This window comes from Mustelus asterias, chromosome 6, assembly GCF_964213995.1.
Source record: "Mustelus asterias chromosome 6, sMusAst1.hap1.1, whole genome shotgun sequence".
Lineage (NCBI taxonomy): Eukaryota > Metazoa > Chordata > Chondrichthyes > Carcharhiniformes > Triakidae > Mustelus > Mustelus asterias.
This window is the reverse complement of record NC_135806.1, coordinates 1,218,981-1,232,243: the sequence shown is the minus strand read 5'-3', so window position 1 is coordinate 1,232,243 and position 13,263 is coordinate 1,218,981. Positions and strand designations below refer to the sequence as shown.

Here is a 13,263-nt window from a genome sequence, read left to right as displayed (position 1 = left end):
CTTCTGAGGCATCTGTGCTGCTCCGAGTCTGGTCTCTTGAATGGTGCCGATTTTAATTACCCCGTGCTTGGTGGGCATGCCCTCAGCTGCCTGGGCCTTAAGCCCTGGAATCCTCCCTCAAAATCTCGTCAACTTTCTATATCTTTCACCTCCTTTAAAACAATCCTTACAATCTGTTCTAATATCTCCTTATGTGGCGTGTTGTTAAATTTTTTTGCGTGTGCTTTTGTGGAGCACCTTTGAGCACTTTATTACATTAAAGATGCAATATTAATAAAAGTTGTTGAGACATGGAAAGTAAGAGCAGGAGGAGGCCATTTTGCCCTTTGAGCCTGCTCCACCATTCATTATGATCATGGCTGATCATCCAACTCACTAACATGTTCCTGTTTTCCTCCCATATCTTTGATCCCTTTAGCCCCCAGAGCTTTATCTAACTCCCTCTTGAAAACATAGTGTTTTGGCCTCAACATTTAAGGTGAGCTTTCAAAGGATATGCATAAAATAGATTCCTAAAGCCTGAGACTGCTTCATTTTTAATATGTAATTGAAGTAATATTACAATCTTGAACTTAAGATGGCTCTTTTCATGATGCTTATTCCAAAAGCCTTTTATTTATGATTTTTATTCCGGAACACATCACGTGCAACATTTTCTCCAATTCCCTACATATATCATGCCCCCACTAAACCTTCTTGTTTATTACTTCTGTCCAGCACTAACCGGCAATGACTCTTCTTTCCCACAACTCAAATTCAAAAGTCCCCCCCTCCTTTACTATAAATCACTCCATATCCTCACCAAGGCTACTGTTGGATGTCTTCCTTATTACTGTAGGATTTATTACTGTAGTCTGCAAGTTTTCTCCTTTTCAGTAACCATTAAGAGATTCTTTTGTAGGAAGGTAGCAGCATTGGACTAATCAAGCTCAAATCGATTCATTTCAACTCTGCAAAAATGAAGCAATGAAACTTTGCCATATTCCTTTGAAAAGATGCCAGCTTTCGAATATGCATGTACGGCTCCAGTTGGAGCTGACTCTGCATGGTGGCCTTGTACTTCTTCATGGATGTTCCTCCTGGACTTGCCAGAGAATCTCATGCAGACTGTTCACAACAGCTAAAGTTGTTATTGCCTGAGGAAAGGCACCTCAGGCAACTTGTGATTTGCAATGAAGAATGCCTGTAGCATTAAAGGGAAAAGTGAAATTCAGTGATATTTTTCATAAGGCTTGGATGTGCAAAGCAAATAAACAGCTGGAATCACCTGACACATTCTGTGTTTGGAAAAAGCAAAGCATGACGATTAACTCATACATCAAAGATAATAAAAATTACTATTGCTTAGAATTTGGTAATTATTCACACACGTAACTTTGGAATTTACATGTGAGCAGGTTATACAAAATTCTTGAAGGTAGGAGAGTCAGCCTAAGAACATAATATTTAACTTTCTTCAAAGATACTAATATATTTAACTGTATATTTCTTCCTGTCTGCAGTAATGCTGGTATATGTCGACAGTATATGAAATTATTCTGTAAAAGTATTAACATCACAGTTGTCACTTTTTAGAATGCTTGTGCATTACATCGAATCCCTACAGTGCAGAAGGAGGCTATTTGGCCAATCGAGTCTGCACCGACCACAGTGAAAATAATGTTTGTTCTGAGGAGTTGCCCAGAGGATAGTTTCTAATCGGATGTAGGGAGGAGATAGATACCATATTGGACCTTGTGTCTGCAATAGAGTTTTGTTGAAAATCAGTGTGAATTTTGAAGTGGAGGAAGGCGATCTGCAGAAATCAAGCTAAACCAGCTTTTGGGTAAAGAATGTTGGATTTCTTTACAAAGTGGGAGAAATCTCTCGGGGAATCTCAAAAATTAACGTGCTGAAGAATAACCTGATATTAGCATTTGTTTCACATTTTCCTCCTCCCTGTTCCTTTTTGAATTACATTCTGTTGAACAGCCTGCAGTTTTTCTCATTTTGTTGGATATTTTCCTGCCTTTGTTTTCCTTCCTGCGTTATTGTGGCCATTTGATAGAACCATACAAAGCTGTGAGGGTGGGAACTCTTTAGGAGATCCAGTCACAATCAATGCTTTGTACAAGGGAGGCAAAGTCACGAGGACCAGAAAGGTAATTATTAATGATGTCCTCAGTGCTGACCTTCCTCGATGGAGACACTACGGATGTGGGGGTTGTCCCTTACAAGGGATTCCATATGATCCCAGAAATGATAGCTTTACTGTGGATTCTACAAGTCTCGTGCCAGAGTTACAGTGGAAGGATTCAAGCTATAATGTGTGTTTTTAATGGCAATTATAATAGTTCTGGTTTGCTTAAATAAGCTGCTTCAGTATGTAAAAGCTATTATTTTGAGTTCCAGAATTGAATATAATCTTCCATATGATGTCCTGTGTCCCTGTCACTGTTGATATCCTGAACAAATCTTCAAGCATGTGGAGCACTTCATTTCATAGAATGAAGACCTTTCTTAATCTCACAGTTGAAAAGTCTGAAATCTTCAGCTTGCAGATTCCTTTTTTAAAAATAATAATGGGATAAGATGCCAGCTTGGGTGGGGCAGTTCATCAACACCATCTGCAACATCTTGGAGGACTACTTAACAATTTACTGTGTCGTGTAGCATGTGGCTCTTTCAGGGCCTGAAATGCAAATTGCAAAATGTTTTTTTTATTCATTTGTGGGACATGGGCATCGCTGGCTGGCCAGCATTTATTGCCCATCCCTAGTTGCCTGAGGACAATTGAGAGTCAACCACATTGCTGTGGCTCTGGAGTCACATGTAGGCCAAACCAGGTAAGGACAGCCGATGTCCTTCCCTAAAGGATATTAGTGAACCTTTACTTCTTTACTTGAGTAATATGATAGAGAAAATATAGCAGAAAGTACTGCACGGTGAAAGGAAAGGAGCAGACATCATGAGAGAGAGAGAGAGACACTTAGCAAAACCTTGTGAAGGAACAGCTTAAAAGAAAAAACACATCCTGAGGAAGGGCACCATCATGTAGACATCTACCAGTACAGGAAATGGCTCTTCATGGCCTGTAATCTACAGTGTCTCAGATCTAATAGCATCCTGTCATAGAGTCATAGCATCCTATGGCGCAGGAGGAGGCCATTCGGCCCATTGAGTCCGCACCGACTACAATCCCGCCCAGGCTCTATCCCCATAACCACATGCATTTACCCTAGCTAGTTCCCCTGACACTAAGGGGCAATTTAGCACGACCAATCCTAACCCGGATATCTTTGGACTGTGGGAGGAAACCGGAGCACCCGGAGGAAACCCACGCAGACACGAAGAAAATGTGCAAACTCCACACAGACAGTGACCCAAGCCAGGAATCGAACCCGGGTCCTGGGCGCTGTGAGGCAGAATTGTTAACCACTGTGCCACCGTGCCGCCCCGTGGCAATGAGCTCATTTCATAGAACGAAGAGCTGTCTTAAACTAGGTAACTTACCTTTCTCTGACTTTAGACGTGTAAAATGGAATCTTTGATTCATAAAAAAGACATATCTTTAGAGATTGCAATAACTTTGCATTCAGATAGCAGAAGTGAAGCTTGCAGATTATCTGGCATTGAAGCATTGCAAAAACTGTGCTGAAAATTCTAATTAGGAAATTGAATTACAGCCAACACTGCATCACAGTACCTAGCATTTATTAAAATGCAAGTCACAAAAATGTTTAGTCAAGTAATATGATGGTGAAAATACAGCAGATACAGCAGTTATCATCAGAAAGAAACACTTCACAAAACGGAAAGGAAAACTATTGATGGTCTCGTGGCCAGAAGGACATGGGACTTCATTAACCGATCTCCCCAAGGGCTCTGTGGAATCCGACTTTCCTTACTGATCGAGCAGGAGCTTAGCCAGTGACACCGAGTGGCGAGAGTTCAAAACCCTGGACCAGGGTATTGGAGATCTGGAGCACAGGTTTGAGTTATTGAGAGTCACGGACGCAGCCCTTTCCTTTATTTCAATAAAGCACCGTTCTACCAGAGGACTGACCTTGGCGAGGTTATTACAATTTAAAAAGCAGCTTGTAAGAAATGACACATTCGGAGACCACCACCTGAGCATCTACTTAGACAGCAAAATGGCTGTGTATTGCATCCAATCCACAACAGCTAGAGTATTGTGTGAAGTTCTGGAATCCACGTTATAGGAGGGATGTGATAGCATTGGCAGCGGTGCAGAGGAGATTTACCAGGATGCTGCCTGGCCTGGAGAGTTTCAGTTATGAAAAGAGATCGGATAGACTGGGGTTGTTTTCCTTGGAGCAAAAGAGACTGAGGGGATATGATTGAGATGTATAAAATTATGAGGGACATAGATAGATATGAAGAAACTTTCCCCTTGGTGAGGGGAATCAGTGACCAGGGGGCATAGATTTAAGGTAAGGGACAGGAGGTGTGGAGGGGATCTGAGGAAAAACTTTTTCACCCAGAGGGTGGTGGAAGTCTGGAACTCACTGCCTGAAAGGGTGGTGGAGGCTAAGATCCTCGTAACATTTAAGAAGTATTTAGATGTGCACTTGCGATGCCAAGGCATATAAGGCTATGGGCTAAGTGCTGGAAAATAGGATTAGAATTAATGGGTGGTGTGTCTTTGACTGGCACAGACTCAATGGGCCGAAGGGTCTTTTTCTGTGCTGCAGACCTCTATGACACAGATCTAATGGTTGCAATGAGAATGGTGAATTTGTCTGCAGCCAAGACTCGATAAAGAACTCTGGCACAAGACTTCCTTGGCAGCAGTCTCTGTATGTATGGAGGAAGCCAGGGCACAATTTCTCCATCTTACCTCAAATGTCTCTGAGACAAGCATGAGCCCCAGGATACACAAAGCTATTGTTAAGTAGTCCTCCAAGATATTGCAAATGGTATTGACAGGGTTGCTCCCACTCAAGCTGACATCTGCAAATACTATCCCATCATTATTAAAAAGCAGCCACTGCAAGGTGAAGATTTCAGGCTCTTTCAGGCAGATGCATGGTAATGCTAATAATATGAACTCAATTATAAATCATTAATAACAAATGATTAAGATTAATTGTTGGCGCTACAATGCATTCTTCTGGGAAGACAGACCAGCATTTAGATGCCACTGTCATCCTTAGCACGATATTAAACTTCAGTATTTTAAAATGTGCCCTCTGGTCAAAACTTTATTAGAGTTATTAGACAAGGTTGTCGAGGGTGGAAGTTGCTGTCAAGTGCCAGGTTTAAGTCGCTCCGGGGCAACTGTCATCAAGCCGAGTGCACAACTCAGAAATAAGGGAGCTCTTTGCTCCGGGAATATCCTCTCCCTGTGAACTCTCCACAGACCAATGTGTGAATACAATGTGGTCGGATTTTAATTATAGCTATTGCAGTATCACTTGGAAAAATGATTACATCAATCAATGAAGTAAGACAAAGAAAGCAAGCCATTGTGCTCTAAGTTGCTGCAACTATTGTAGTTGTCTTCAGTTCACACATGCTGCAAAATATGTGCCTGCTCCACCTAATGAGAAGTCTTTAGCGTATTGCTAGCAGTCCTGACACACCTTTTTCAGATGTTGCAACATGTATGTGCCTTTTATGTAAATTATGGGGTGCAGAAATTACAAGCTCCAGCATCTGAAAACTCGGAAACCATGAGCAAACTTGATCCATGACCACAATTGTAATTAAATTTAGATTATTGCTTCCACTCTCTTCATCTCATAGTAACACCTTCCTCCCTAAACCTGCCCCTTTAATAATCTCTTTTTTTAAAATCCATCCCTTCAACCTTTAGTAACCTCTTCAATCCTCTTCCTCCTTGGTTTGGCACTGTTTTCTTTACACCTCTATCTGAATTGCTTTGGCACAATTGTTAACATTGAAGATGCTGCACATATTTTCCTTAATGGCCCCTGCAATTTAACTGATCGTTTAGGAGGATTAATTGGCAGTAAACTTTCAATTATGTATTTTATAGGTAACTGCCCCGCAGTTTGCCAATCAGTGCTTTTGTTGTAGAAAGCTTCCTGCCAACCCAGCAATCTAATGGGACATGGACTGTCATTGTCATCCACTTTCACTTTAAAACTCAATCATTGTTCTCTACTTGCCTAACAATAAGTACAAGTTGAATAAGTAATGAAACATTAGGGACCACCACTAATCCATGGTGACAATAACTGTAGCAGCAGAGCTTGGGTGCAATGAACAGATCAAATCGACGTTTAAAAAAAACTGAAGATGTAATTGAAATACATAAAAAGTTGCTCAATTTAAATAGCAGGGTAATTGGAATTGTGCATAAAAGGATTGCTGCACTATTTTAATTCATGTGTTTAATTCAAATTGCTGAATAATTTATTTAAAATGGGCAAAGGATGACTTTGAATCATCAGACATATACCATAAGTAAAAGGAAGTGAGGAACATTGAGTATGAGTGATGGGACACAGCTTCACACGTGTGAGCTCTTAGACATGTGTTCCCAATCTCATCTGTGTGATTGTCAGCTTGTATCATGTAAAGGGAACACATCTCTCCCATTGAGAGCATCAGAACACAACCACCCTGTGTCAGTTCACCCATTGCTGAAACCCCCATCCATGTCTTTGTCCTCCTTTAGATTTAATTATTCCGACGCACGTCTGATCAACCAAAACCAAATCTCTTCATATCCTCACCCCTCCCTGTTTCTGTCATCTCCTCCCAACTTCCAACTCTCCAAGATATCTGTGCTCCACCAATTCTTCCACCTTTGGTGTAATCAGCTGCCCAAGCCCGAAGCTGTGCAAATCCCTTTAAAGTCATAGACGTTTACAGCATGGAAACAGGCCCTTCGGACCAACTTGTCCATGCCACCCTTTTTTTTTAAAACCCCTAAACTAATTCCAATTGCCCGCATTTGGCCATATCCCTCTATACCCATCATACCCATGTAACTATCTAAATGCTTTTTAAAAGATAAAATTGTACCCGCCTCTACTACTACCTCTGGCAGTTTGTTCCAGACACTCGCCACCCTCTGTGTGAAAGAATTGCCCCTCTTGACACTTTTGTATCTCTCACCTTAAACCTATGCCCTCTAGTTTTAGACTCCCTACCTTTGGGAAAAGATATTGACTATCTACCTTGTCTATGCCCCTCATTATTTTATAGACCACTATAAGGTCACCCCTCAGCCTCCTATGCTCCAGAGAAAAAAGTCCCAGTCTATTCAGCTTCTCCTTATAACTCAATCCATCAAGTCCCGGTAGCATCCTAGTAAATCTTTTCTGCACTCTTTCTAGTTTAATAATATCCTTTCTATAATAGGGTGACCAGAATTGCACACAGTATTCCAAGTGTGGCCGTACCAATGTCTTGTACAACTTCAACAAGACGTCCCAACTAGAACCATAGAAAATTACAGCCCAGAAACAGGCCTTTTGGCCCTTCTTGTCTGTGCCGAACCATTTTTTGCTTAGTCCCACTGACCTGCACTTGGACCATATCCCTCCACACCCCTCTCATCCATTAACCCGTCCAAGCTTTTCTTAAATGTTAAAAGTGAGCCCACATTTACCACTTTATCCGGCAGCTCATTCCACACTCTCTGCGTGAAGAAGCCCCCCCTAATATTCCCTTTAAACCTTTCTCCTTTCACCCTTAACTCATGCCCTCTGTTTTTTTTTTCCCCTAGCCTCAGTGGAAAAAGCCTGCTTGCATTCACTCTATCTATACTCATCAAAATCTTATACACCTCTATCAAATCTCCCCTCATTCTTCTACGCTCCAGGGAATAAAGTCCCAACCTATTCAATCTCTCATTGTAACTCAGCTTCTCAAGTCCCGGCAACATCCTTGTGAACCTTCTCTGCACTCTTTCAATATTATTTACATCCTTCCTGTAACTCGGTGACCAAAACTGTACACAATACTCCAAATTCGGCCTCACCAATGCCTTATATAACCTTACCATAACACTCCAACTTTTATACTCGATACTCCGATTTATAAAGGCCAATGTACCAAAGGCACTCTTTACGACCCTATCCACCTGTGACGTCACTTTTAGGGAATTGTGTACCTGTATTCCCAGATCCCTCTGTTCAACTGCACTCTTCAGAGTCCTACCATTTACCCTGTACGTTCTACTTTGGTTTGTCCTTCCAAAGTGCAATATCTCACACTTATCTGCGTTAAATTCCATTTACCATTTTTCAGCCCATTTTTCTAGTTGGTCCAAATCCCTCTGCAAGCTTTGAAAACCTTCCTCACTGTCCACTACCCCTCCAATCTTTGTATCATCAGCAAATTTGCTGATCCAATTTACCACATTATCATCCAGATCATTGATATAGATGACAAACAACAATGGACCCAACACCGATCCTTGCGGCACACCACTAGTCACAGGTTGACTAGAAACTACTTTTCTGGTTTACTTGTTCATAGACTAAGTCTGCCACAAAGAAAAAAGTGTATTTGTAAATATCTTATTTTGCCTACTGACACACACAAGCAACTAACCGATATAATATTAGTGTGAGACTTTAATTACAAAGAATTAAAATTACACTGAATGTATATCACAGAAACAGACCATTCAGCCCATCTGCTCAATGGTGATATTTATGTTCTACATGGGTCTTCTCCCACTCTATTTGCTTCATCTCACCGTTGACATAATCTGTTCCTTTCTGCCTCGCGTGTTTATCTAGTTTTCCTTAAATGCATCTATGCTATTTGCCTCAAATACTCTTTGTGGTCTCAAGTCCTACATTCTAACCACTCTCACCAATGCCCCCATGTTCTGGAATTCTTTCTCTAAACTCCTCTGCCTTCACCTTGCTCTCCACTTTTTGAAACTCTCCTTAAAAGCCGCCTTTTTGACCAATTTTTGGTGTCCCCTTGTAGTATCTCCTTTAGTTGAGCCTCCATTTTTTCCGCATGTCTTTGTGAAGCATCTTGACCTGTTTTTTTTCCCAAAGGCTCAGTTGAAATGCAAGCTTCAATCACTCATATTTGTGCATTTCTGTGTAAATAATGGTGTGATTCTTTATGACAGGCCCTAGCCAGAGAGATATGTAGAGAAATCCACAGCAGAAGAACTCAACTGAAAAAGGCAAAGGTGAAAGAGATAAGTCATGATGGTCTTTCCAAAGAGTCTATCAATAGAGCTCAATCCATGGCGGCATCAATTCTGAATATTTCACAAAGTGATGTGCAAGATATTTTGGATCTTGAGGATGAAGTGGTAAGAAACATTTGCACGTGTATTCTAGTTATCAGCATCATAAAGAAGTGAATAATAAATAGAGGAAAATGGTGTTTTAATAAGGACAATTCCCCTTCTGAAATATTTGTAAGATTGAGGATAGTAGTGTGAAAAGATCAGTTCAGATTTATAACCAATAAGTAAGTGTATATGATTTTGAATTTAGGTCACTCTTCTTTCTTCTTGAGTAATTAATTGCAACCAACCTTTTGTTGTTTTTATTTGATTATCTTGTATTGTTCAATTGTAACCTTTCAGATATAACACTTGCTTGACCACAAATGACTCGTGCAAGCTCACAAAAATCTGGACAAACTACAAGTTAGCAGATCCTATTGGGGTGTTCCGAGCTCGGTCCTTCACAGGATTAGTTCTTGGCATGACCTTATATGGCTGAATTTGAAGTCCTCTGTCAGCAGGGTGTGCGATCTTGCAAAATAGTAGCTGCCATTGTCTTTTCATAAATGTCTTTATTTCATTATCCCCAAGTGCTGTCTTCCATCATGGAAGATGAGGATTCATCAATTACTAGCAACTATTATAATTTATAAGAATGTATGTGCTCTGTACACAGGATTTAGAAGCAGGAATGGGCTATTTGGCCCTTCGAACTGCTCCACCGTTCAATAAGATCGTGGCTAATCTGCTTGTGATCTCACCTTTCGTTTTGAGTTACCGAGGGATGAGGTATTCCTGAAGAGGGTTGTGTATATGAGAATATAAATGAAAAAAACATGCATTGCTAGAGCACCTTTCTCAACCTCAGGAAGCCCAAAGAGCTTTGCAACCAATTAAGTCCTTTTAAAGTGTCATCACTGTTGTAATGTAGAAAATGCAGCAGTTTTAGACACAGCAAGATCCCCCACACTGCAGCATGACAATGACTTGATCAGCTATGTTAAAGGTATTTGTTGAGTGATAAATGTTGTTCAGTGCACCGGGGGGATTTCCCCTGCCCATAGAGCTAGAGTCAAAATGGCACAAAATAAGGCTGTTCAGCCCATTGAGTCTATGCTGACTCCATAGAGCAATGTAATCAGTCCCATTCCCCCATTCTATCCCATGGCCCTACCAGGTTCTTTCCTTCATGTGCCCAATTCTTTTGAATTCATTGATCGCCTCCACTTCCACGCCTTTGGCGGTAGAGAGCTCCAGGTCATTGCCACTCGCTGTGTAAAAATGTTCTTCCTCACAACTCCCTGCAACCCTTGCATTAGCTTTGAATAGTGCCATGTTCGGCAGAGAGGATTTCCATTTATTCTCATCTAAAAGACGGCTTCTCCGACTGTGCAGCACTCCCTCAGTGCTTCAGTGGAGTTCAGGCCTAGATTATATGCTCAAGTCTCCAGAGTGAATCTTGAATCAGTTAACCTCATAAATATCTGTGCTCCAACACTGTGCTCCATTACAGAGGCGAAAGACCAGTCCTATGAGAGGCTTTACACTCTTATCAGCAGAATCCCCAAGTCAGAATATCTTTACCTTTTGAGATATTTCAACGTAAGAGTGCGCACTGACCATGAGGCATGGCCCTTCTGTCTCAGACATTATGGCCTGGCACAGATGAATAAGCAAGGACAGAAACCCCTGGAGCTATGCTGCTATCATGGGCTTTATGTACTTAACACCTTCTTTCAGAACAAACACCCCACAAGGTGTGCTGCTGATATCTAAGATCAGGGCAATGGCACCAACTGGATCCGATCAACACCAGATGTGAATCTTTGAACAGCACACACTATCCAACAGACTACTGGGCCATGAGCCAAGGACAACTGCTTACAACTTGGCCAGAGTATCCAGATGTCCTTTGACACAGAATGATGGGGGCATGCATGAAGGGATCACAAAGGCAACAAAGCCCATCAGCAAAGTAAAAGGCTCCATTGAAAATAAAGACAGGAAAAGTTATCACTGACTGCAATAAACAATGGAGTGATGAGTGGAAGATTACCTTGAGTTGTACTCTCGAGAGAATTCTGATTTCAAGGAAGCTCTAGAGACCATAGAGAGCTGCCTGTCCAGGAGGAGTTGGATGTTGAACCCACAGTGGAAGAGTTTAGCAAAGCTATTGATTCACTTGCCGTGGGCAAAGTGGCAGGTGCTGATGCTATACCACCCGAACTCATCAAGCATGGGACATCGGCACTCCCAACAGCATCTGCACAAGCTTCTCTGTCTCTGCAGGAGAGAGGGGCTGTACCCTTATAAATGAGTGATGCAAGGATTGTGCCCCTATGCAAGAACAAGGGAGACCGCAGTGATTGCAACAGTTATTGAGGTATCTCTCTGCAGAACGTTGTGGCAAAAGTATTTGCCTGTGCTGCCCCTGTCGGACTGCAGATCCTGGCTGAACACACCTACCTCGAATCTCAGTGCGATTTCTGAACTGAAAGATCTACAATTGACGTGATCTTCACTGTCTGACAGCGACAGGAGAAATGCCGTGAACAATTGTATTGCCTTCCTCAATCTGACCAAGGCATTTGATCACGTGAGCACTGATGGTTTGTTTAAGTTGCTGGAGAAAATTAACTGCCCACCAAAACTGCTCCAATGATTGCCTCTTCCCATGATAGCATGATTGGTACGGTCAGCTTAGCTGGGGCAACATCAGAATCCTTTAATACCCACAGTGGGGTCAAACAAGGTTGTGTCTGGCACTGACACTCTTTGGCATCTTCTTCTCTCTGCTGCTGCCATTTGCCTTTAGGTCATCTACAGACAGTTTTTATTTACATACCGGAACTGACAGAACTGTTCTGCCTCGCTCATCTGAGATCCAAGACAAAAATGTGTTCTGTGCACCTACACCCAAGGGACTGTAGTAGTTCAAGAAGGCAGCTCACCACCACCTTTTCAAGGACAACTATGGACAGGCAATAAATGCTGGCCTAGCCAGCGATGCCCACAGCCTGTAAATGAATAAAAGTAAGTCCTCATCAGAGAGTTATTCTACACTGACAGTGCCGCACTAACATTCCACACTGAGGAACATCTTCAGTCACAAATGGACAGACTCTCTCACACCTGTAAAGAGTTTGGTATGACCATCGGCATCAGGAAAACCAATCTTTCCTTGACTCAAGAAAATCTTGCCTGATAGGCTTCTTATTGGTCACAGCTTAAATAATTAAATACAATCTGATTTGGTAAAGGCATATCCTTGTGAAAAAGAAACTTAAAGCTTTGTTGTGACCAACTGTGGGTATTGAATAGGGGAGAGCCAGTCCTCACCTGGTTATAACCATTCTCCGAGTATTGTCATGTGCTGGCTGGCAGTTTGAAGTTCTCTCTAACCTTACCACCTTCCACTGTTACATATGCACCCACATAGATCATTGTTCCTCTGCCTGGTTACTCGCCTCGCTGGCTCTTCATCAATAGCCAATATCTCATCAATAAGACTTTGACAGCGGCACGGTAGCACAGTGGTTAGCACTGCTGCTTCACAGCTCCAGGGACCTGGATTCGATTCCCGGCTTGGGTCACTGTCTGTGTGGAGTTTGCACATTCTCCTCGTGTCTGCGTGGGTTTCCTCCGGGTGCTCCAGTTTCCTCCCACAGTCCAAAGATGTGTGGGTTAGGTTGATTGGCCATGCTAAAATTGCCCCTTAGTGTCCTGGGATGCGTAGATTAGAGGGATTAGCGGGTCAAATATGTAGGGATATGGGGGTAGGGTCTGGGTGGGATTGTGGTCGGTGCAGACTCGATGGGCCGAATGGCCTCTCTCTGTACCGTAGGGTTTCTATGATTTCTATGATTGTGTCTCACCCGGTTCCTTTCGTCAATCTTGGGATTTTCTTCACGAGCGTGTTCATCTGATTGTACCTGACTGCAATGCTGATTATGTTTGTGCTGTGGTAAGTAGTGTTCTTGAGGTGTACCTGGTAGAGCTCTGGGTTCCCTTTGCTCTGTGAAAAGCAGATGGAGCATTATGAATGCATAAGCATTCTTGACCATCTGTCCCACAGTGAGATCTAA

At 42.2% G+C, this 13,263-nt stretch overlaps 1 protein-coding gene across 1 annotated transcript in view; it reads left to right on the top strand.

Moving 5' to 3' along the window:
- cntln (centlein, centrosomal protein) overlaps positions 1 to 13,263 on the top strand; it is a 420,736-nt gene that overhangs the window by 366,524 nt on the left and 40,949 nt on the right. The window contains exon 25 of the mRNA XM_078215313.1: positions 9,071 to 9,259. Within this exon, the coding sequence (XP_078071439.1) occupies positions 9,071 to 9,259 (189 nt within the window). The remainder of the gene's footprint in view (positions 1 to 9,070; positions 9,260 to 13,263) is intronic.